This window comes from Oncorhynchus mykiss, chromosome 20 (assembly GCF_057628025.1).
Source record: "Oncorhynchus mykiss isolate SJ-2025 chromosome 20, ASM5762802v1, whole genome shotgun sequence".
NCBI classification, from domain to species: Eukaryota; Metazoa; Chordata; class Actinopteri; order Salmoniformes; family Salmonidae; genus Oncorhynchus; species Oncorhynchus mykiss.
In genome coordinates, this window is record NC_143041.1 from 39,664,192 (window position 1) to 39,687,728 (window position 23,537).

Consider the following 23,537-nt stretch of genomic DNA (forward strand, 5'->3'; position numbering starts at 1 on the left):
TGCCAATATATCCTGCAAACACTGGCTTATCGGGCATTATCACTTAATTAGAAGGTGTGTGTCTGTGTGATACAATTACCAGGGAAATAGGAAGCTTGCAGGTTCCAGATGCCAGATTGACTGGCCCTTCAGGGGTAATCTCAACGCCATCCTTAAACCAGTGCAGCGCAGTTTCCTTCTTCAGATTATCCACCTGCATTATGAAACAACAGAACCCATACCCCACAGGTAGGTGAACCAGCCCAAACAAAGACGCATGCCTGCATTACAACAACACCATCTGTCAACGCAGGAGAACAACGACTGAGGTGAATCATGCTGACTGTGTTTGTCGTTTAGATTGGCAGTAGCGATAACTCATGCCATCATTTCCATTTAATCTCTTGGCTTAATCTAATTGTACTTTCGGTGAATGTTTAATTACCTTGCAGATGAGTGCCACAGAGCAGTCATCCCCGACATGGACTGACAAAAACTCACTGAAGTGGGGGCCTGGAAAGAGGGCAAGAGAGACAGAAAGGGTGGGAGGGAGAGAGGGGGGGATAGAGGGAGGGAGGGTGAAGAGCGGGCATATGAAGGTCAGATTTCATCAATTGTTTTGCTAATAACACCCTTGTGTCTTTGTAATATCCTTGTAACAATGGGTGGCTTATGGATTTGCAGGTGTGATAACAGTGTGTGGCTGCCATAAATAATGTCAACCATTTTGAAGGAAAAAAACATTATGATATCAATTCATCATCTTAGTATTTGAAATTCATACCTAATTTAAATATTACTCAAATTAATTTCCCAAACACTAGAGGACTGCATAATGATTTCCCAAACACTAGAGGACTGCATAATGATTTCCCAAACACTAGAGGACTGCATAATTATTTCCCAAACACTAGAGGACTGCATAATGAATTTCCCAAACACTAGAGGACTGCATAATGCATTTCCCAAAGACTAGAGGACTGCATAATGAATTTCCCAAAGACTAGAGGACTGCATAATGAATTTCCCAAACACTAGAGGACTACATAATACATTTCCCAAACACTAGAGGACTGCATAATGAATTTCCCAAACACTAGAGGACTGCATAATGCATTTCCCAAAGACTAGAGGACTGCATAATGAATTTCCCAAAGACTAGAGGAATGCATAATGAATTTCCCAAAGACTAGAGGACTGCATAATGAATTTCCCAAAGACTAGAAGACTACATATTTTGAAACACTGTTACCGTCTTTCACTCTGACGTACTCGCTCCTTTGGTGTTCTGCGTCAGCGAGAGCTGCCTTGAAATCTACAACCCAAACAAAGTGATACAGGGGATAAGTCCTGGATCTCTCATGGAGCCCAACCCTGGATTAGAGCACAACCCCCACAGCAGACAGGCTCTCACCAGCTCCGACAAGCACCAGAGAGGACTGTCCTCTGGCTTTGCCATCCTCGATCTGAACAGTAAAGGTGCCCTCACTATCCTCTGTGAAATGATCCAGCACAAACTCAATGATGCCAGCCTCAACGTCATGACTCGCATGATTTGGCTGAGAACACAGAAGAAGACACCAAGAAAGTTTACATGAGAGGACTCATATTAAGTGAATGTTGAGGAATCGTAATGGGCGAATCCAATAATGTGGATATGTTGTGTAATCCACTCTAGTCTTGGCTATAAAAGTCTATTCATGCCATGACATAGTGATGATAGAGTAGAATTAATAGTACAAAGAGAAAAAAAAGTTGTCTGTGCAAGTCCATTGTGAGTTCAATGACAGTGTTGTGTCTGAAACTACACCCTATTTCCTGTATAGTGCACTACTTTTGACCAGAGACCCATAGGGTCAGCCTCCTAGAACCTCTAGTCAGGAGTTGTGCACTGTATGCCAAAAAGGTGTCTAAAGATGTGCACTAAATAAGGAATGGGGGTCAAAAGTGCACTATGTCGGGAATAGGGCACCATTGCGGACAAAGACAGTATGTCGGTTTAGAGTTGACAGGAATAAGGAGGAGAGTCTTACATTAGTCGGTGAGAGTTCATTGTTGTTAGCTAAGAACTTATAGGTGACAGCAGAGGAGATGTGCTCAGCCTGCAGCCAGAAGCGCATGCGGCCGCGCTCCAGAATCTTGTAGGCCAGCTGAGTCTTTAGAGGGATCACTGTGGAAGCAGAAACAATAATGGAAGAAGGTGACGCAAATAGAGGTAGGTTTTGTTCAAAGGAAGACATTTCCCTTCTCAAAGCATAAGAATAAGCTGTGATGAACCACATGCTAAAAACGTTGATGGAGTGAGGGCTGACAAAAACTATTTTCTGGGATTAGCAGTTGTGTGGTTTACATGGAACTACAGTGAAAGTATTCGGCCCCCTTGAACTTTGCGAGCTTTTGCCACATTTCAGGCTTCAAACATAAAGATATAAAACTGTATTTTTTTGTGAAGAATCAACAACAAGTGGGACACAATCATGAAGTGGAACGACATTTATTGGATATTTCAAACTTTTTTAACAAATCAAAAACGCGCAAAATTATTCAGCCCCCTTAAGTTAATACTTTGTAGCGCCACCTTTTGCTGCGATTACAGCTGTAAGTCGCTTGGGGTATGTCTCTATCAGTTTTGCACATCGAGAGACTGAAATGTTTTCCCATTCCTCCTTGCAAAACAGCTCGAGCTCAGTGAGGTTGGATGGAGAGCATTTGTGAACAGCAGTTTTCAGTTCTTTCCACAGATTCTCGATTGGATTCAGGTCTGGACTTTGACTTGGCCATTCTAACACCTGGATATGTTTATTTTTGAACCATTCCATTGTAGATTTTGCTTTATGTTTTGGATCATTGTCTTGTTGGAAGACAAATCTCCGTCCCAGTCTCAGGTCTTTTGCAGACTGCATCAGGTTTTCTTCCAGAATGGTCCTGTATTTGGCTCCATCCATCTTCCCATCAATTTTAACCATCTTCCCTGTCCCTGCTGAAGAAAAGCAGGCCCAAACCATGATGCTGCCACCACCATGTTTGACAGTGGGGATGGTGTGTTCAGGGTGATGAGCTGTGTTGCTTTTACGCCAAACATAACGTTTTGCATTGTTGCCAAACAGTTCAATTTTGGTTTCATCTGACCAGAGCACCTTCTTCCACATGTTTGGTGTGTCTCCCAGGTGGCTTGTGGCAAACTTTAAACAACACTTTTTATGGATATCTTTAAGAAATGGCTTTCTTCTTGCCACTCTTCCATAAAGGCCAGATTTGTGCAATATACGACTGATTGTTGTCCTATGGACAGAGTCTCCCACCTCAGCTGTAGATCTCTGCAGTTCATCCAGAGTGATCATGGGCCTCTTGGCTGCATCTCTGATCAGTCTTCTCCTTGTATGAGCTGAAAGTTTAGAGGGACGGCCAGGTCTTGGTAGATTTGCAGTGGTCTGATACTCCTTCCATTTCAATATTATCGCTTGCACAGTGCTCCTTGGGATGTTTAAAGCTTGGGAAATCTTTTTGTATCCAAATCCGGCTTTAAACTTCTTCACAACAGTATCTCGGACCTGCCTGGTGTGTTCCTTGTTCTTCATGATGCTCTCTCCGCTTTTAACGGACCTCTGAGACTATCACAGTGCAGGTGCATTTATACGGAGACTTGATTACACACAGGTGGATTGTATTTATCATCATTAGTCATTTAGGTCAACATTGGATCATTCAGAGATCCTCACTGAACTTCTGGAGAGAGTTTGCTGCACTGAAAGTAAAAGGGGCTGAATAATTTTGCACGCCCAATTTTTCAGTTTTTGATTTGTTAAAAAAGTTTGAAATATCCAATAAATGTCGTTCCACTTCATGATTGTGTCCCACTTGTTGTTGATTCTTCACAAAAAATACAGTTTTATATCTTTATGTTTGAAGCCTGAAATGTGGCAAAAGGTCTCAAAGTTCAAGGGGGCCGAATACTTTCGCAAGGCACTGTATGTGGTTTACATGAACCCGCATTACCAGTCTACAACAGCACACACGCCCCTACAGTTTAAACCCATTATACAAGCAAAACAAAACTACGAAAATTGACCTTTTACCCTGAGCTGTGTATTCCAAATGGTTATTTGATGGGAACCAATTATTTATGAGAGTGAAAATAGAAAATGACCTGACAAAGATCCAACTCTGATCTTTTTTGTGTGTCTGATTAAATCACAATGGGAACATACCAGAGTAGCGGACATTCCTTTTCTCTTTGAAAATAGAAAAGCCATATTAAATCATTCAGAACAAAACCTACCTGGGTGTCGAATACCATAGCTCTTTGCCAGCATTTTCTCCAGCTCTGTAATAGAGGTAAACAAGGGAGAGTGTATTTCAGCATTGTAATGATCCAATATCATCCACAGCGATTCCTTTTTACATGGAACTTCATCATACATTTCGACAGTAACAGTTGTCTGCACTGCACAAGACCAGACATGCATGTCCCGTATCACGGCATCATATCATATTTATGAAAAACAGTGAAAGGCACCACTATTGTTTCTGACTCCAACATCTGCCGTATAACGACATGCTGTTGTGTTGATTTAGATGTACTAGTACAGTATGCATGCATGTATGGACTAAATCTATTTCATACCATGATCCTGAATGAGGGTTATAAATAAGTAACCTCCTGTTTATGATCGACCCCCAGCCAGGGCCTACCTTCGGCATGGATTTCATGGCTGGCAGAAACACCATCAGTGTTAGTTACAGCAACGGAGAAGCAACCCGTATCCCCCTGGTCTGGGTGTTTGAAAATAAGCTTAGAGCTAGAAATAAATAAATAAAGACGCACCATTAGATAATATAGAAATAAATAAATAAATAAAGATACACCATTGGATAATATAGAAATAAATTAATAAAAGACACACCATTGGATAACGTAGAAATAAATACATAAATAAAGACACACCATTGGATAATATAGAAATAAACAAAGGCACACCATTGGATAATATAGAAATAAACAAAGGCACACCACTGGATAATGTAGAGCCCAGGAGATACTGAGCACATCAATGTGGGTATATTACACACTTCTGAATCACTACTAATAATTCTTGAACGTTTTGTTTTGTTGAAATATATTTGATCTGTTGACAAGTTTGGTGCATAGCTTACATATTGCCCTCTGTTTTGATGACAATGCCTTTGGAGAAGTCAGTGATTTCCTTGTAGAATTTCTTCCACACAAAGTGGGAGCTCTCTGTAATTTGACAACTTTCAAATGACAGGATGAGGTCACCTGACTCCTCGTCCACTGTGCAGGTCATCTCCTGGGCACCTTTTGGAGTGACAAAGCAAAGAGTGAAGTTGACAGGCAACAGCAATAAACATCTGGGAGTGCAGCATCCTAGAGATGTGTGTTTTGGTACAGTCATAGTAGGGTAGTGCAGCATCCTAGAGATGTGTGTTTTGGTACAGTCATAGTAGGGTAGTACAGCATCCTAGAGATGTGTGTTTTGGTACAGTCATAGTAGGGTAGTACAGCATCCTAGAGATGTGTGTTTTGGTACAGTCATAGTAGGGTAGTACAGCATCCTAGAGATGTGTTTTGGTACAGTCATAGTAGGGTAGTACAGCATCCTAGAGATGTGTGTTTTGGTACAGTCATAGTAGGATAGTATGTTCATTATATGTTCACAGACTATTTCTGCATTTATGTTCTGCATCCTCTGTTGAATGAATACCTAGAGAGTTGTGAAAATGACTTTTCTCTGATCTCAACCAGCCTTGTGCTTGAGTCGCTGATGTCCCTGCAGAATACAACACTGCCCTCTGCAGGTCGCCTGCTGGTCTGCACCTTCTCACTTCAACATCTCTACCGAGCTCCATATGAGTCATCTATTTTTCTCTACTCCCACGTCCTCCCAATGTTCCTTATCGACAGAAGCACAGACTACCCCTCCCTAAGCCCCTCCTCATAACCCTGTCTAGTGTACTACACACCCTGTGGTATTACTCTCCTAATCTAAGTCCCATTTTAATGGGAATCCTGACCCAAATAAACATTCTCTGTGGAACACACTGAACGAATGCTGCTCTGCTCTAAGCCACATTGATGTGCAGCATAGGGAATTGTGTCTGTTTGTGTCTGTCCAACAGTACCTTTCACTGCTTTGGCAACCACAGGGTTAGAAGCCAAGGAAGGCTTGCCGGCACCTTCAGCGTTCGCCGCGCGCACTCTGAACACATAGGACACTCCAACTTCCAGCCCAGTCACCTGAAAACGAGGAGGACTGTCAAATGTGCCAGATAGGCTGACACATTGTCATAACGCAGGTATTCTAGGAATACTCTCTGTACCTTGTGGTAGCGGTGACTGACAGCGTGGCTCTCGTTGGAACAGTGCCATTCATCTGAGCCTTTCTTTGCAAAGTCAACAAAGTAGCCTGTGATCGGGCTGGCGCCGGTGTAGACGGGAGCCTTCCACTCTACCAACACAGAGTCATCACGGATCTCGCAGAAAGTCATGTCATAGGCTGGACCTGAAATTCAGAGTGCAGTAAATGTACAAAAATGACAGACAAGCAGTTCTTCATGTCAGACGTAAGTCAGAGCACATACGTCAGACTGTGTAATGTCTATGTGCTTCTGTTTTAACGATTGATGTTGGAAGTGGTACCGGCGATAAGCTTCTGCTTGAATACACCTATTCCATAATTCATGAAAAATTATGAGATATGCATTAATGGTTTAATTATGCAACGGTATTTGCATGTAAAATGATCTTCACTTCTTTGAACTATGCACACTTCATCTTTAAAATAGAAACTTGTTTTAGAGAGGTTTTCGGTACTGTACCTGGCTCGGGTATGGTCCAGGCATCACAATGGAAGGCCTTGCTGGGGGCAGAGGGGGCACCAAGACCAGCAAGACTTCCACCATAAACCATGAACTCATAGACTGCACCTGCACTCAGATGTTCAACCTGTGGTTGTGAAGGAAAGTACTAAAATGGTTACAACTAATTGAACTGCAATAGATTCCATATGATCCTACACTATCTACACTAAAGGTGACATCTAGGACCTTAAAGGGTTCTACGGCTGTCCCCATTAGGAAAACCCTTTTTGGTTCCAGGTAAAAACCTTTTTTTGTTTCAGGTAGAACCCTCTATGGAAATGGTTCTACATTGAACTGAAAAGGGCATGGAACCAAAAAGGGTTCTGCAAAGAGTTATCCTATGGGGACAGCCGAAGAACCCTTTTAGGTCCTAGAAAGCACCTTTTGTTCTAAGAGTGTATAATCCTAACTATTACAGATGTCTTTAGATGACTCAGGTCGATCAGATTTGTACCTTGAACAGCCGCTCTTTGATTGGTGGGATGTTGATCTCTCTCCATGTGTGTTCTCCGTGCCTGTGTTTGTCAATGTAGTATTCAACCACCGGAGAGCCACCGGAGTGGACTGGGTGCTTCCAGTTCAGAACCATAGACTCTCCGTCACAGGCCAGCAGAGCAATGTCATATGGAGCAGAGGGAGTCGCTGCACACAGAGTTTACAAGTGTCTTAAACATGTATCATGATTAGGGCCCTGTTTTTTGGGCCCTGTTTTAATCATGTCACATGACCTGGATTGGATATATAGCAGGGTTCTCTACACTCTTAGAAAAAAAGGTGCTATCTGGAACCAAAAAGGGTTCTTCGGCTCTCCCCATAGAAAAACTCTTTGAAGAACCCCTTTTGGTTCCAGGTAGAAACTTTTTGGTTCCAGGTAGAACCTTTGTGGGTTCCATGTGGAACCCTTTCCACAGAGGGTTCTACCTGGAACACAAAAGAGTTCTACCTGGAACCAAAAAGGGTTCTAACTGGAACCAAAAAGAGTTATCCTTTGGGGAAAGCTGCAGAACCCTTTCAGAACCTATTTTTCTAAGAGTTTATGGTTATGGTTGTTAAGGCTTTCGGTAGCATGAATAATACATTCATTTTAGTGCATAATGGCGCCAACTAGCATGTAGCCTAGCGTTTCAGCACGTTGGGCCAGTAACCGAAAGGTCGCTGGTTCAAATCCCAGAGCCAACTAGGTGAAAAATCGGTCGGTGTGCTCTTAAGCAAGGCACTTAACCTTAATTGCTCCTATAAGTCACTCTGGATAAGAGCATCTGCTAATTGTAAATATGATAATTGTTGTTAAAAAACCCTGCAATCCACATAGCTTGGAGTATCGTCAATGAGTTTAGAAATGTATGGTTTGATGAAACAATCTGCAGTTGTTGGTTGAATGTCCCAAAGGAACTCTACGAACCAATGGTTTGTTTTTGACTCAGATTGCCTAAATTATTCACATCATTTGGACATCGAGAAAAGTACACGATGACAGGCTCAAATCCAATAGGCTCCCAGGCTGTCCTGCTGAAACGTGTGAATAGGAAGAATGACGGTCCTCTTCATTTATTGGAGACATTTATTTAATGATACGATGCTTGTGATGATATAATCATTAGATATTCAGCCGACTTAAGGCATCAAAGTTAGATGCCTTTGTGTGTCTTACTTCTGGACAGCTACCAACGGCCTTGAAGAAAGTCTTGACAACATTGCTACAATTTATTCACTGTGATCATTCACAGAGAAAAGAGCCTCCAGCTAAGCACAGTGGGTCGCTAAAATTTAGTATTTGCAATTTTCTTCTTTGTTACTGTTGCTACTGCCATATTGAATGCAGCACTTTTTCCACCTGGTTGGAATCTCGACAAATGACAAGTGTATTCTGTCTGCTGTGTGTGTGTGTGTGTGTCCATACTCACTGAGTGCAGCTTTGACAGAGAGGGGGGAGGACTCCTGTGATTCATCACTAAGACCCAGCTCATTGATGGCTTGCACACGGAAAGCATATGTCTCACCAGTGGTCAAACCTTGAACCACAAACCTAATCAAAAATAGCAAATGAAGCAAAATCTCAATACATCATTACATGATGAATGAAATCACACTTCAAATAATAAGTACAGTGCCTTGCAAAAGTATTCATCCGCCTTGGCCTTTTTCCTATTTTGTTGCATTACAACCTGTAATTTAAATAGATTTTTAATTGGATTACATGTAATGGACATACACAAAATAGTTCAAATTGGTGAAGTGAAATTTAAAAAATTCCTTGTTTAAAAAAAATTGAAAAAATAAAAAACAGAAGAGTGGTGCGTGCATATGTATTCACCCCCTTTTCTATGAAGCCACTAAATAAGATCTGGTGCAACCAATTACCTTCAGAAGTCACATAATTAGTTAAATAAAGTCCACCTGTGTGCAATCTAAGTGTCACATGATCTAAGTATATATACACCTGTTCTGAAATGCCCCAGAGTCTGCAACACCACTAAGCAAGGGGCACCACCATCTGAAACTCCAAAACTTCAGAAACTTTGAACATCCCACGGAGCACCATTAAATCCATTATAAAAAAAATGAAAGAATATGGCACCACAACAAACGTGCCAAGGGAGGGTCGCCCACTAAAACTCATGGACCAGGCAAGGAGGGCATTAATCATAGAGGCAACAAAGAGACCAATGATAACCCTGAAGGAGCTGCAAAGCTCCACAGCAGAGATTGGAGTATCTGTCCATAGGACCACTTTAAGCCGTACACTCCACAGAACTGGGCTTTATGGAAGACTGGACAGAAAAAAGCCATTGCTTTAAGAAAAAAATAAGCAAACACTTAGTGTTTGGTGTTCGCCAAAAGGCATGTGGGAGATTCCCCAAACATATGGAAGAAGGTACTTTGGTCCGATGAGACTAAAATTCAGCTTATTGGCCATCAAGGAAAACGCTATGTCTGGCGCAAACCCAAAACCCCTCATCACCCCGAGAAACCCATCCATGTTTTTCATCGGCAGGGACTGGGAATTGAAGGAATGATGGATGGCGCTAAACACAGGGAAATTCTTGAGGGAAACCTGTTTGTCTTCCAAAGATTTGAGACTGGGACGGAGGTTCACCTTCCAGCAGGACAATGACCCTAAGCATACTGCTAATGCAACACTTGAGTGGTTTAAGGGGAACATTTAAATGTTTTGGAATGGCCTAGTCAAAGCCCATACCTCAATCAAATTGAGAATCTGTGGTATGACTTAAAATTGCTGTACATCAGCGGAACCCATCCAACTTGAAAGAGCTGGAGCAGTTTTGTCTTGAAGAATGGGAAAAAATCCCAGTGGCTAGATGTGCCAAGCTTATAGAGACATACCCCAAGAGACTTGCAGCTGTAATTGCTGCAAAAGGTGGCTCTACAAAGTATTGACTTTGGGGGGTGAATAGTTATGCATGCTCAAGTTTTCTGTTTTTTGTCTTATTTTTTGTTTGTTTCACAATAAAAAATATTTTGCATCTTCAAAATATTTTGCATCTTCAAAGTGGTCGGCATCAAATGATACAAACCCCCAAATAGTCAATTTTAATTCCAGGTTGTAAGGTAACAAAATAGGAAAAATGCCAAGCAGAGTGAATACTTTCGCAAGCCACTGTACAAGACAGAATACATACTTGTTGTTCTTGTGAGGTTTGTGGTTAGCTGAACCCCAGTCCTTGGAGCCTTTTACACACACATCGATGTAGTAGCCAATAAGATTATTAGGCTCCTTGGGTTCAGCCCATTGGATAAGAAGAGATGTATCAGTCTCCCTTGTGGCAACCACCTGACCAGGAGCGGAGGGGACCCCTACAGTAGATTAATAAGGCATGGTTAATGTCTAAGGAAAAATGTCAACTATCTATAACTTACTTTAGGTGAAGGACAATTTATTTTTTTTGCTAAATCTGTAATATATGGGTGCAAATTACTTTTTAAACATTTTTCCAGAGTAACTTTTTTCAAATTCTACCCTTGACTATTGCTATGCTTTGCAGGGAGTTTGACATTTAGAGCAAATACTTGAGAACAACCTTGTGGGGGACTTTTAAGTGATAGCTATAAAGCCACTGAAGAGGACCTTCTTACCGCGCAGCTCTTGAGTCTGAATGGGCTCTGTGGGCTCAGAGGCTTCACTGCTGCCGTACATGTTTGCAGCCAGCACGCGGAACAAGTACTGTTTTCCCTCAGACAAATCGAACACGGCATAGCGAGGAGATCTCACGGGTACCTGAGTGTTTACCCTCTGCCACGCACCGCTCTCGGCCAAGCACTGTGAGGGAAGAGCCCCAAAGACAACATTTACACTCTGTAACAACATCCACAGATACTGTCAAACGCAATGGAGAAGAAGACATAACCCCAGTTCATTATGTAGACTTCAACCATCCATTCGATTTGAATCCTGACCCTACTTGTCATTGCCCTTGATTATTCTATTGAAGTGGGATCCCAGAAAGATTTCATGTGTTTTAGAGGACACAAATCTAGTGATTCCATGTTGAAATGTGTCTCTATTCTGTTGCTGCAAAATGTGGGCAAAAAAGAAAGGTGAGAGAGCAGAGAGAGACCAACCTTCTCAATATAGTACCACACTGGGGCCTGGCCCTGATAAGGAGCAGGTTTCCAGCTGAGGACAACATATGTTCGGTCAGTCTCTGAAGCGTACAACTTGGAGGGGGTTCCTGGTACTTTCTTCCCATCTACGGACACAAGACATCACAAAGAATTCACAAACTGTTTTTTGCCCAAGTGGGAGCATTCCCCCGAGTTGTCTATACACATACAGTGCCAGCCAAAGGTTTGGACACACCTACTCATTCAAGGGTTTTTCTTTATTTTGACTATTTTCTACATTATAGAATAATAGTGAAGACATCAAAACTATGTAATAAAACATATGTTATCATGTAGTAAACATTGGTTTGGTTACTACATGATTCCATATGTGTTATTTCATGTATATAAATATTTTTTTTTAATTATTTTTTATTGAATATTAAAACATACAATTTACTTACAGTGAAGCCGCTCAACATCTACATCCCATTCAGTCATCTAACAGACTCCCATCTAGAGCGACCCACAGAAGCAACCAGAGTCAACTCAAGGGCACGTCGTCAGATCTCCCATAAGGTCAAAAAAGGGGACCAGAACCAGCAACCTATCAGCTACCAGCCCAAGCTCCCAACCACCAGGCCACCAGCCCTCCAAGATCCCCCCCACAGTCCCCCCCCCTTGAGAAAAATAAAATAAAATAATTCCATTATTGCTAAATATTGAGACAGAAAGCAGCTGATTAGTAGCCTAGTGGTTAAGAGCATTGGGTCAGTAACCAAAAGGTTACTGGTTTGAATCCCTGAGCTGACTGGGTAAAACAAACCTGTCAATGTACCCTTGAGCAAGGCACTTAACCCTAATTGCTCCTGTAAGTCGCTCTGGATAAGAGTGTCTGCTAAATAACTAAAATGTAAAAGATGTGACAGTTGTTGTACAGATGTTAGGCATGGTACAATGTGAGGGCTAATGATATGGCAATATTGTAAAGGGGGAGTTGGACCTCCTTTCAGTGTCTGATGAGGTACACAGAAATAAGCATAGAAAAGTAATATCATGACTTCTTAGAAGAACATCAAAGATTTTTGCATCAAACGAGTTGATCGAGATTCAAGGATCCCCATACATCATAGAAAACCATGTAGTACCTTCAACGTCGTCGTGGTAAATTACAACGTCAAGTTTTCCACCCAACTTGATGGCTGTCAAAACAAAGATAAAAACATAAAAGTATATACATTTAATTTGATTCTAGAGAATACATGAACTCACAAGGTAAAGTTTAAGATGTCATCACCACATTACCATGGAGTCTTTCAAATTCAGTGGGGTCCAGGGCGGCGATGGGGTCAGATATTCTGGAGGGCTTGCTGATGCCGTGTGAGTTTATTGCCCGCACACGGAAATAGTAGGAGTGGCCCTCAAACAGGCCAGGCACAGGATATTTACAGATCTTAATGGGGGAGTCATTGCACTGCACCCAATTTTCAGTTCCAGTTTCACATCTGAAACAAAATGAGGAAAATTGGTTCATCTCCCCAAATCCATCTCTGAAGAGGACATTTTGGCTGATATAGCTACATTATCCTGTCACCAGCTACGAACAGTGGTGGAAGAGTATAGGTTGTAATTTGCAGATTTGTCTCCAATTTTGGAGCCTAGATTGTTGTGTGATTATAAGAAGAAGAAGAAAATGAAAGTATATAACGGGTTCCTGATGTTTTTCCTGGTCAGATCATGGCATCTGGAAAAAGTAGCAGGAAATATTCCCATTTGATTCCCATTTCAACACCTTCCGTTACCTATCTACAAAGTATCCGATGATTGGGCCTTCAGTGGTGGTGTTGGGAGGCTTCCAGGACACGATGACATAATCTCTGTTGGCGTCATGGATCTTGATGTCCATAGGGGCACCTGGAGCTCCAGGCACTGGGGGAGGACCATCTGACACAGGGACAAAAAGCAAGTCACATCTTCATACTCTGTCAAAGTATATCATGCCATAGCCAAGTATTAAGGTCGTCACTAGTTACTACATCCACAAATGGCTAAACACCGCTTATTTCTACAGTTTATTTTCTTTAAATCTGACCTAACCCTAACATTAACCATATGCCTAACCCAAACCTTCAATTAAGACCAAAAAGCTAATTTTTTAATTCATTAATTTTTACAATATAGCCAATTTTGACTTTGTGGCTGTTGTAACTACTGACAACCCTGCATTTAGCGAGTTGGGCCAATGCGGTTTATGAATTGTGATGCATTTACATGACACTATAAAATTATATGGCAGCCATGTTAGCTCCCCATTGACATTACATGGGGAATATTTAAACAATACTAACTGAATGTCTAGAACTAGAAAAACATTCAAAATTCAAAAATGATATTCCAAAAGTTGGCTTCACTCTCTATTCTAAAAGTTGGCGTAACTGTAAATATATGGCTTTGAATCACACAATACCTGAAACTCCCTGTGAACAGAACCATCAAAGGACCAAATCAGCTTTTTTGAAAGATATCAGAATATTACTGACACTACAATTTTTAAAGTAGCTGCATTGCTGGTACACACAGAGGGGGTATAGCTACAAACAGGGGCGCAACTTTGGTTTTAGATATATATATATTTTTTATCCAGTCGGATAAACACTCCAAACAGCCTACCCGACCGCTTGGAGGCGTCCGCATGGTCCTAAAGCAAACCGTTGCCTTGTTTTGTATCACATTCCAATGATAAAACTGAGAGGGAAAAAAAATGCAATTTCAGAAGTTAGTTGGGGATGTCCCCCCGTCCCCAGTGAAAGTTGCGCCCCTGGCTACAATTCTCAAAGTTAGTTGTTGTTTTACCTGCACAGGAAACAAATGCACTGTGGACCGCATCTCCCCCCTTTGTAACCATACGGAGTGTGTAGACACCCTCATCATCCTTGTTCAGGTGAGGCAGGGTCAGCTTGGTCTCGCCTCTAGCAGACTCTATCTTCACCCACTTGGAGTCTGACAGCCGATGATCTGACACAAAAAACAGCAACATTAAAAAGTGAGGACCTGTCAGTAGCTGAAGTTACAAAACTGGCCCAGTAAATCGTCGGTTATTGAGAGAGTTATGATCGTAAGAGAAAATGTGATACCGTCTCTGAACCATTGAGCTTCAGGCTGCAGATTGGTTAGGTTAGGAGTAGCGGTCGTTGTGGCGGCCAAGGTGACTGTGTCTCCCTCTGTTCCAAAGACTGAGCCAAAAGTCTCCAGGAAGGTGATGTTGATCTTGGTGTATTTGATCTCCGGCAACATGGGAACTGCAGAAGACAGTAAAGGAGGACATACTTACAGTATTATGACTCTATTTCAGTAACATCATTATAGAGCACCATGATCACAATTATTGTCTGCAACCATGCAATTACATACACTTTGAAAGAGAGTGAGCGCTCTGAATTATTCTAAAGATATTGTGACAGTCTGACAAAAACGATCTATGTACCTCAGCATATTCATACCACTTAAATAGCACTCTCTGTCTCCTATTCTCTTTTTAAAGAAGACAAAAGGGCAACTGGTGTTGTGATTAATATATACCAGAGGAGGCTGGTGGAAGGAGTTATAGGAGGACAGGTTCATTGTAATGGCTGGAATGGAATTAATGGAACGGTATCAAGCACATCAAACATTTGGAAATAAATCAAAAACAACATTCTTCTAACAAAGCATGTTTGAATTGATATACCTTCTACAGTAGTTTATGTTTGTCTCTCACTATAGTACAACACATTGTTGTGTTGAGTACATTGATTCATATGTAGGCTACATCTTTACAATTCAAAAAGAATGAGGCCCTATTCAAGCAATCCCCAGTGATTGGATTTGCCTCAACGGTGCTCAGAATCTACTCAGAGGATAAATTAAAGTATCAGAGAGAATACACAGGACAGTTGTGTTGGGTGGACTTACTTGTGTAAGGAAGCCATGCATAGGAAGATGAATGTCCTTCTTCTCTTATCCCTGCAGAACAGACATATTATACACACACAATAACTATGCAACAATACAATACACCATCATGTTGTACGATTATGGTATAAATCAAGTAATTACACATACGCTTTCCATTTAAAAGGGGCAATCAGCAGTTGCTCCATAAATGTTTGGACTTATAAGTATATATAACTTCTAATTGCCTCATGAGCTTAGTTTAACTGTCGTACCCCATCAGAACCCAAAATATAATCTTGTTTTACGCCAATGTTTCAAAACGTGGTTAAAACTATAATTGTGATTTCATGGATGTTCAGTCCTTGCATCCATAGCTCTGTCTATGAATTGGGGAGATGTTACATTTCTCCAGCCCCATCCCTCAACTTTTTACCGCAACAGTAGTGGGGAGTATGCTTTATTATTGTGTCCACTGCTGATTGGCTGTTTAAATAAGCATTATATTAAAAACAATGCATTGACAAAACATGTATACTGTATGTTTTTGCCTTTGCAGACTTACTCTTGACAATGACAGAGGCTTGAGTAGAGACCTGTCCATGAATGTTACCAGCCATAGCAGTGTACTGCGCAGTGTCATCAGTTTCACACCTATAGTGAATACCGGAAGAATACATATTGGAAACTGTACATGAACAAACATAAACATCTCAGCAATACTTAAGGCTTAGACTTTTATCTATTTATTTTTGTTTGTGGATTTATTATTTATTTTTGATTAATTTACTAACCACCAAACATAATTTCATGAGTTGAATTTACAGGATGGTAAACTTTCAAAGGATGATAAATTATGTAGATTATGCAAATTGCTGTTGACTAAAATCAATACTGTGAAATATCAAGACACGGTCCTCATTTGAAATGTTTTTATGGCTCTATTAATGCACAATATTGTACAGCAAATAAATACAGAACATTTAAATACTTTTCTAGCGTCGTATCTTGACCTCTAGAACCACACACACTCAAGATCATGGCAGACATTATCAAATGTTTTGAACTCAGGACAGGAGAATAATTATATGCAGGGGACGAAGAAAAAAGCAAGTCCATGAATTCTTCAGGAGATATTCAACATGAGAGGCTTTTAAACATGAATGGCAAACATCTGAAGATTCAAGGGGGGAGAGAAGGCTGAGAATAGTGACAGATATCAGACCTTGACCTTGCACACACTATTTTAAAGCTGTCCACACTCACTTTCCCTCTCTGTCTCCAAACCACGGTTGTTCTCTTTGAGTGTGAAAGGGTTTGAACACTGGGAGAATACAGAGTGGCATTTCTTTATTGAGACCTTTCATTTTGATTTGGAGAGGCAAAAAGTGCTTTGAGACTTGAGAGGGGATCTAGCCTTGGTGCCCCTGAGACTCTGACAGCGAGGGGATGCAGTGCTCTTTAAGGAGCTCCAAGATCCAATGACACAGAGCTCAGCACTTCGCAATGAACAGCTGACGAGTCCTCAAGATGAGGGCGGCGCCCAAGAGGGCTTTTGACTAAATTGGAAAAGCTCCACAGCTACAGCTCCACCATTCACAAGACTCCCTTTTGTGGGCACTCGTGTGTTAATTAAGTTAACATTAAACACTGGGATTGTGAGTGAAATGCAGGGAGGCCACGGTGAAAATCCCCAATGTTCCAAAAGCAAAGTCATGATATTGTATCAGATTTTTTAAATGGCCGTGATAAGCTACCGTGATGGGATAATGTTTTGTGGACAAATGGATCTAAATAATAAACAACTCAAATCAATGAGAACATGTGCTTTCCCTCATTGTTTTACCACTGACGGTGTGCATCCATTGTGCCTCCTAATGTCTGAAACACATAGATTAGCTATAGCTGGTAAACCCAAAAAAATCCTACCATGAGAATAACTTACTTGGCAATCTCCAGGGTATGAATTCCAACATTGTCCTGCACATTGTATTTAATTGATGACATGTCAATGCTGACACCATCTTTATACCTGGAGAGAAATCAAGTAGAAGTGGTTGATGGTGAATCTTTCAGTTGGATGTGGTAACACAAAAGTGACCACGTGTGCAGAATATTGTGATCAGACTGTGTATTACCAGAGAGGCTAGCTCACTGAATATGCTACTCTGGAAATTCCTTTGGTCTCTACTGAGTTAGGTACATCAGTTTTTAGTTTTTCTTGTATCTTATTTGTGGAACAATCTTCTAAATGTTCTTAAATGTGATGCTCTGGTGCCTCTAGGGTGATTCAGAAGGTTGACTGACGACCTTATTACTGATGAATATGATGTTCTGGTGCCTCTAGGGTGATTCAGAATGCTGATTGAGGACCTTATTACTGATGAATGTGATGTTCTGGTGCCTCTAGGGTGATTTAGAATGCTGATTGAGGACCTTATTACTGATGAATGTGATGTTCTGGTGCCTCTAGGGTGATTCAGAAGGTTGACTGAGGACCTTATTACTGATGAATATGATGTTCTGGTGCCTCTAGGGTGATTCAGAAGGTTGATTTAGGACCTTATTACTGATGAATGTGATGTTCTGGTGCCTCTAGGGTGATTCAGAAGGTTGACTGAGGACCTTATTACTGATGAATGTGATGTTCTGGTGCCTCTAGGGTGATTCAGAATGCTTATTGAGGACCTTATTACTGATGAATATGATGTTCTGGTGCCTCTAGGGTGATTCAGAATGCTGATTGAGGACCTTATTACTGATGAATGTGATGTTCTGGTGCTTCTAGGGTGATTCAGAATGCTGATTGAGGACCTTATTACTGATGAATGTGATGTTCTGGTGCCTCTAGGGTGATTCAGAATGCTGATTGAGGACCTTATTACTGATGAATGTGATGTTCTGGTGCCTCTAGGGTGATTCAGAATGCTGATTGAGGACCTTATTACTGATGAATGTGATGTTCTGGTGCCTCTAGGGTGATTCAGAATGCTGATTGAGGACCTTATTACTGATGAATGTGATGTTCTGGTGCCTCTAGGGTGATTTAGAATGCTGATTAAGGACCTTATTACTGATGAATGTGATGTTCTGGTGCCTCTAGGGTGATTTAGAATGCTGATTAAGGACCTTGTTACTGATGAATGTGATGTTCTGGTGCCTCTAGGGTGATTCAGAATGCTGATTGAGGACCTTATTACTGATGAATGTGATGTTCTGGTGCCTCTAGGGTGATTTAGAATGCTGATTAAGGACCTTGTTACTGATGAATGTGATGTTCTGGTGCCTCTAGGGTGATTCAGAATGCTGATTGAGGACCTTATTACTGATGAATGTGATGTTCTGGTGCCTCTAGGGTGATTCAGAATGCTGATTAAGGACCTTATTACTGATGAATGTGTTTGTTTTTTATGACCATGTTCTACTTTCTGCTTGCATTTTGTATTTATATTTTGATGTGTGTATTTTCTGTCATTTATGTCATTCATGGCTCGTCTGTAAAAGAGACCTTGGTCTCATCATGACTCCCTGATCAAATAAAGGTTAAATAAATAAAGCTGGTAAATTGGGAGCATATTCAGTGTGCAGGCCTCTCTGTTATTTACAAGTTTACTTCTTTAGCCCAGCACGTACGTTTTTAAGGATGTTCGTAAGACCACAAACATTTCTATAGACTGTGTAATCAGTCTGTACCTTTGTCATAGCAGGTACCTAAAGTGGTAGCAGGTACCTATAGCAAATACCTAAATGTATCTACAATTTCACCCTGTTTATCAATGAGTCAAATCTCAGGAATGGAGAACAAAACACATTTCTACAGAGACAGTGACAAGTTTAACTATGCTGACATCTTAGCCTCAACTGAAATCAAACACCATCAATCATCTGTAAAACATTGACCATTATTTCACTCCCATAGAGGGAATGTGAGAATAGCACCAGGGGAACAGTTCTCCCTTTGTGCTACACTCTTAGAATAAAAGGTGCTGTCTAGATCCTTAAAGGGTTCTTTGGCTGTTCCCATAGGAGAACCGTTTGAAGAGCCCTTATTGGTTCCAGGTAGAATCCTTTTGGTTCCATTTAGAACCCTTTCCACAGGGGGTTTTACATGGAACACAAAATAGATCTACCTGGAACCGAAAAGGGTTCTACCTAGAACCAAAAGGGGTTATCCTATGGGGACAGCTGTAGAACCCTTTTGGAACCTTTTTTTCCTAAGAGTGTACACCACCAATACAATACCATTTGATATCCATAGATAAACAACTTAGACTGAATCCTTACCATTTCACAAGTGGGGTAGGGTAACCCTCGACCGTACAGTATAGTTTCACAGGAGTGTGCTCCCAAACGGTATGGGATCGGAGTGTGGTCAGGAATTGAGGACCCCTTATCATAGACTCCTCACGAACGTACTTCTCAACCATCTTCTTCCGCACCTGAAGACAATATGTAAATGTGACATTTTTACAGTATATGAAACCTCATTAAGTTTTCATCAATATCCTTTTCACCATACTGAGCCAAGCTGAGCTGAGGCGACCTGTACTGCGCCTGCCTGTTTATGCATCCACCATACAGATGTAGGATCTTAATCTCAGCCAGTTTGCTACAACAGGAAAATAATCCTGCAGCAACAGGACATTTGAATTATTACATGGATTATAATTAATGGATTAAAAAATCACAAGGGGAAATCAAGTCAGCAAATTGAAATTACAAACTTCACAAGTCTTTTTAAACCTAAAATACACTACAAGTTTTACATTTCCTGAAAATTCTCCTGCAACAGGGTGATCAAATTAAGATCCTACACCTGTAGTTGCTCGAACCGCGCTTGAGAGGATAATGTGAAAAGAAAATATCGGAGCCTGTACAGTACGGTTTGGCTCAATATGGTGAAAAGAGTTTTCCGATCTGATACTAAATATTTCCGCTTGTCTTTTTCAAAATACATTTTTAATTATGGTGACATCTCCCAACAAGACAGATAAGGACCTTACCACTCCCTGGATTCTTGTTTCTTGTTTGTGATGATAATCGTCCTCCACAACCTCAGAGCTATATAAACAAAACAGACATAGTCAAAGCATAATTTACAAAAGGTAAAAGCAATTCCAAGTTCACTATTTGTTGGGCATTTATGAAGTCAACATAAACAAGTGTAAGCAGCTAATTATGTTCAAGCAAACAAGCATTTAGGACCAAATCTACATTAAGTAAGGCTCACCGCAGTGAAAAGTCTCTAAGCACCACAAAAAACATCTATGTTAAGTCTAACCATAACAACCATAACAACCATAACAACTAAAGGATGTGCCATACATACAGTAAGCATCTTCGCTACATTTCAATAATCAGCTCATTGCTGAGTAAATATTGTTGTAAAGCTAAAAAGCCCTTCATTTGCATCAAAAGCCCTCTCTCTAATAAAATATAATCACATATTTAGCAGATGTTATTGCGGGTTTTTCAAAATAGCTTCATGTTGACAGAATTCTGATTGCATTTCTGTCAGATTATCTAGTGTACTATTTCTTGGGGATGAATCATCAGTCTGTAAATACCTGACAAAATCGGTAGTGAGTGTTGCAACCGAGGACAGATGACTGTTACGCGCTACACTATTCAGCACTAGGTCAGCACAGTCCCGTTTTGTGAGCTTGTGTGGCATACCACTTCGCAGCTGAGCTGCGGTGCCACGTTGAAAGTCACTGAGCTCTTCAGTATGGGGCATTCTACAGCCAATGTTTGTTTATGGAGATTGCATGGCTGTGTGCTCGATTTTATTCACCTGTCAGCAACAGGTGCAGCTAAAATAGCCAAATCCACTATTTTGAAGGGGTGTCCACATACGTTTGTATCTATACTATATTTCAAAGAGGAAATTACAAACTTCAGAAGCCTTTTCAAACTTCAATTACACTGCAAGTTTTAAATGTTTTGCATTGCAGGAAAGTTCTCCTGCAACAGGGTGATCAAACACTCTACATATGTACAAACTAATGTGAGTGTCCTGTCTCTAGTACTGACATAGATTTTTTTTACATTTGTCATTAAGCAGACCCTCTTATTCCGAGCAATTTACAGCAGTGACTGCATATATTTTCTTACTTAATTACTGACTTTATTGTCCCCATGGGGAAATTTTGTTGCAGAGTCATGTTTAAAGAGGCGTTTAAATACAAAACAAAATTGACAGTACAACTTTCATAACAGTTACATACCAATAAAACATAAAAAAAAAAAAAGACTAACCTGCTGGCCTTACTGAGTCATTAGGAACATTAGCCCGAGCTATTTAGGAGGGATATCACACATGGCACAAATGATTGTCAAGTTCTGTTTTTCCTGCTGAGCGGTGCCCTGTATCTGCGCCCAAAGGGGAGTCGTTCAAAGTCCGGGTACAGGGGGTGGCTTGGGTCTAAAATGATTTTGTGAACCTTGGGGTACCAGCCTTACTGGTACCCCATGGGAATCAAACCCACAACCCTGGCGTTGCAAGGACCATGGTCTACCAACTGAGCCACTGTTGATCAATACACAACGCACAAATAAACACACCCCTCGTTGAAGGCAAATAAGTTAAAGGTGTATTACAGAGAAAACCGTTCATTGTACATTGGCAGCTGCATTAGCAGCAGCTAATGGGTATCCATAATAAATACAAATACAAATTGCAAGACAGTGTAGCATGTGTCTCCAGTTTACAGAAGATAATGTGATCCAGTGATGTAATAGCAGTAGGATGGTCGCATAGTTACATGAGATTAGGCAATTAGCAGGGAACCAACCTGTTAGTGAGTTACAAGTGCTCTCTCCAGGTGTAAACTTACCCACTGTTAAAAGCCCAGCTGAATACACTAACTGCCATTTGAAACTGTACACCCGGGGCCAGATATAATTTATGTATTTACACCAGTGCTTTATCCTCAGAGGGGAATAAAGACCAGAAACAAATAGTAGAGGAAAAACAGTTAACTGTCTTAATTTACATTTAATCTAAATATGCTAAATAAGCTCTACCATTTAAATGCATTATTCGCTCTGGTAAATAGCAGGTGCTTATTATACTCCTGTGCAAAAAAATTGTAAATCTGGCCACCAGTTTCCAAACCACATGAGCTACATTTACACAGGCAGCCTAATTCTGATCTTTTTTTCACTAATTGTCTTTTGACCAATCACATCAGATCTTTTCACATCAGATCTTTTTCAGAGCAGGTCTGATTCGTCAAAATTGGGTTGCCTGTGTAAACGTTTCAAATGAAGCATAGGATTCCTATGGGCCCATCTTCCTTACCTTGTATACTGCTTTGCTACAACCTTAGACTGTGCACTGTGGCAGTCGTGGCATACGTACACCTGCTTGTGTCTGGCAACTGTTGCAGCCATAGTTGATCACTTTTAATGACCTGTGATTGAAATGACGAACACACATACTGTATTATATTGGCTAATAGTAATATAATGGCTACCAATAGACATATAGTAGTTGTATGACAGCAACAAACCATGTTAATGTAGTTTTACAATGCAATGCAACGGATCCATGGCTCTTCTGGCTTTTTGATCCACTGATGCATTTCAAGGCACAATATGCAGTACAATATGCAGTACAGTATGTCCTTAGGTATTAGCACAATGAGACAGATATTCACTAATTTGTTCCCATTGGAAACGACAGGCTGTGGTCTATCTTGGTTTACTTGTAAAAATCGTTGGTATTAGTGCCTGTGAGGTTACAGACACTGGGGGTCAAATTCCATCAAACCTGCAGTGCAAGGGGAAACATTGTGCCTGTTCTGATGTAATGGAACAGTCCGAGTTATGGGAAGGAGAGATAACACCTGTTCTGATGTAATGGAACAGTCTGAGTTATGGGTAGGAGAGATAACACCTGTTCTGATGCAATGGAACAGTCTGAGTTATGGGTAGGAGAGATAACACCTGTTCTGATGTAATGGAACAGTCTGAGTTATGGGTAGAAGAGATGGCCCCTGTTCTGATGTAATGGAACAGTCTGAGTTATGGGTAGGAGAGATAACACCTGTTCTGATGTAATGGAACAGTCTGAGTTATGGGTAGGTGAGATAACACCTGCTCTGATGCAATGGAACAGTCTGAGTTATGGGTAGGAGAGATAACACCTGTTCGGATGTAATGGAACAGTCTGAGTTATGGGT

General features: G+C 40.9%; 1 protein-coding gene across 4 annotated transcripts in view; it reads right to left on the reverse strand.

Annotated features, from left to right (window-relative positions):
* Positions 1-23,537, reverse strand: part of LOC110499392 (myomesin-2) — a 42,782-nt gene that overhangs the window by 16,878 nt on the left and 2,367 nt on the right. For 2 of the 4 annotated variants that reach the window (XM_036956247.2, XM_090213059.1), the window contains 27 exons: positions 22,655-22,766; positions 20,355-20,412; positions 19,636-19,790; positions 17,297-17,383; positions 15,917-16,005; positions 15,373-15,423; positions 14,556-14,720; positions 14,275-14,436; positions 13,224-13,365; positions 12,727-12,926; positions 12,570-12,623; positions 11,440-11,567; positions 10,954-11,137; positions 10,500-10,674; positions 8,763-8,884; positions 7,313-7,500; positions 6,817-6,943; positions 6,319-6,500; positions 6,121-6,235; positions 5,134-5,296; positions 4,672-4,778; positions 4,259-4,303; positions 2,013-2,149; positions 1,394-1,538; positions 1,232-1,294; positions 425-492; positions 80-193 (listed from right to left, as the gene is read on the reverse strand). In XM_036956247.2, the coding sequence (XP_036812142.2) occupies positions 80-193; positions 425-492; positions 1,232-1,294; positions 1,394-1,538; positions 2,013-2,149; positions 4,259-4,303; positions 4,672-4,778; positions 5,134-5,296; positions 6,121-6,235; positions 6,319-6,500; positions 6,817-6,943; positions 7,313-7,500; positions 8,763-8,884; positions 10,500-10,674; positions 10,954-11,137; positions 11,440-11,567; positions 12,570-12,623; positions 12,727-12,926; positions 13,224-13,365; positions 14,275-14,436; positions 14,556-14,720; positions 15,373-15,423; positions 15,917-16,005; positions 17,297-17,383; positions 19,636-19,790; positions 20,355-20,412; positions 22,655-22,746 (3,318 nt within the window). In that variant the 5' untranslated portion in view covers positions 22,747-22,766. The remainder of the gene's footprint in view (positions 1-79; positions 194-424; positions 493-1,231; positions 1,295-1,393; positions 1,539-2,012; positions 2,150-4,258; positions 4,304-4,671; positions 4,779-5,133; positions 5,297-6,120; positions 6,236-6,318; positions 6,501-6,816; positions 6,944-7,312; positions 7,501-8,762; positions 8,885-10,499; positions 10,675-10,953; positions 11,138-11,439; positions 11,568-12,569; positions 12,624-12,726; positions 12,927-13,223; positions 13,366-14,274; positions 14,437-14,555; positions 14,721-15,372; positions 15,424-15,916; positions 16,006-17,296; positions 17,384-19,635; positions 19,791-20,354; positions 20,413-22,654; positions 22,767-23,537) is intronic. The other 2 variants (XM_090213060.1, XM_036956248.2) reach the window with 1 other exon arrangement.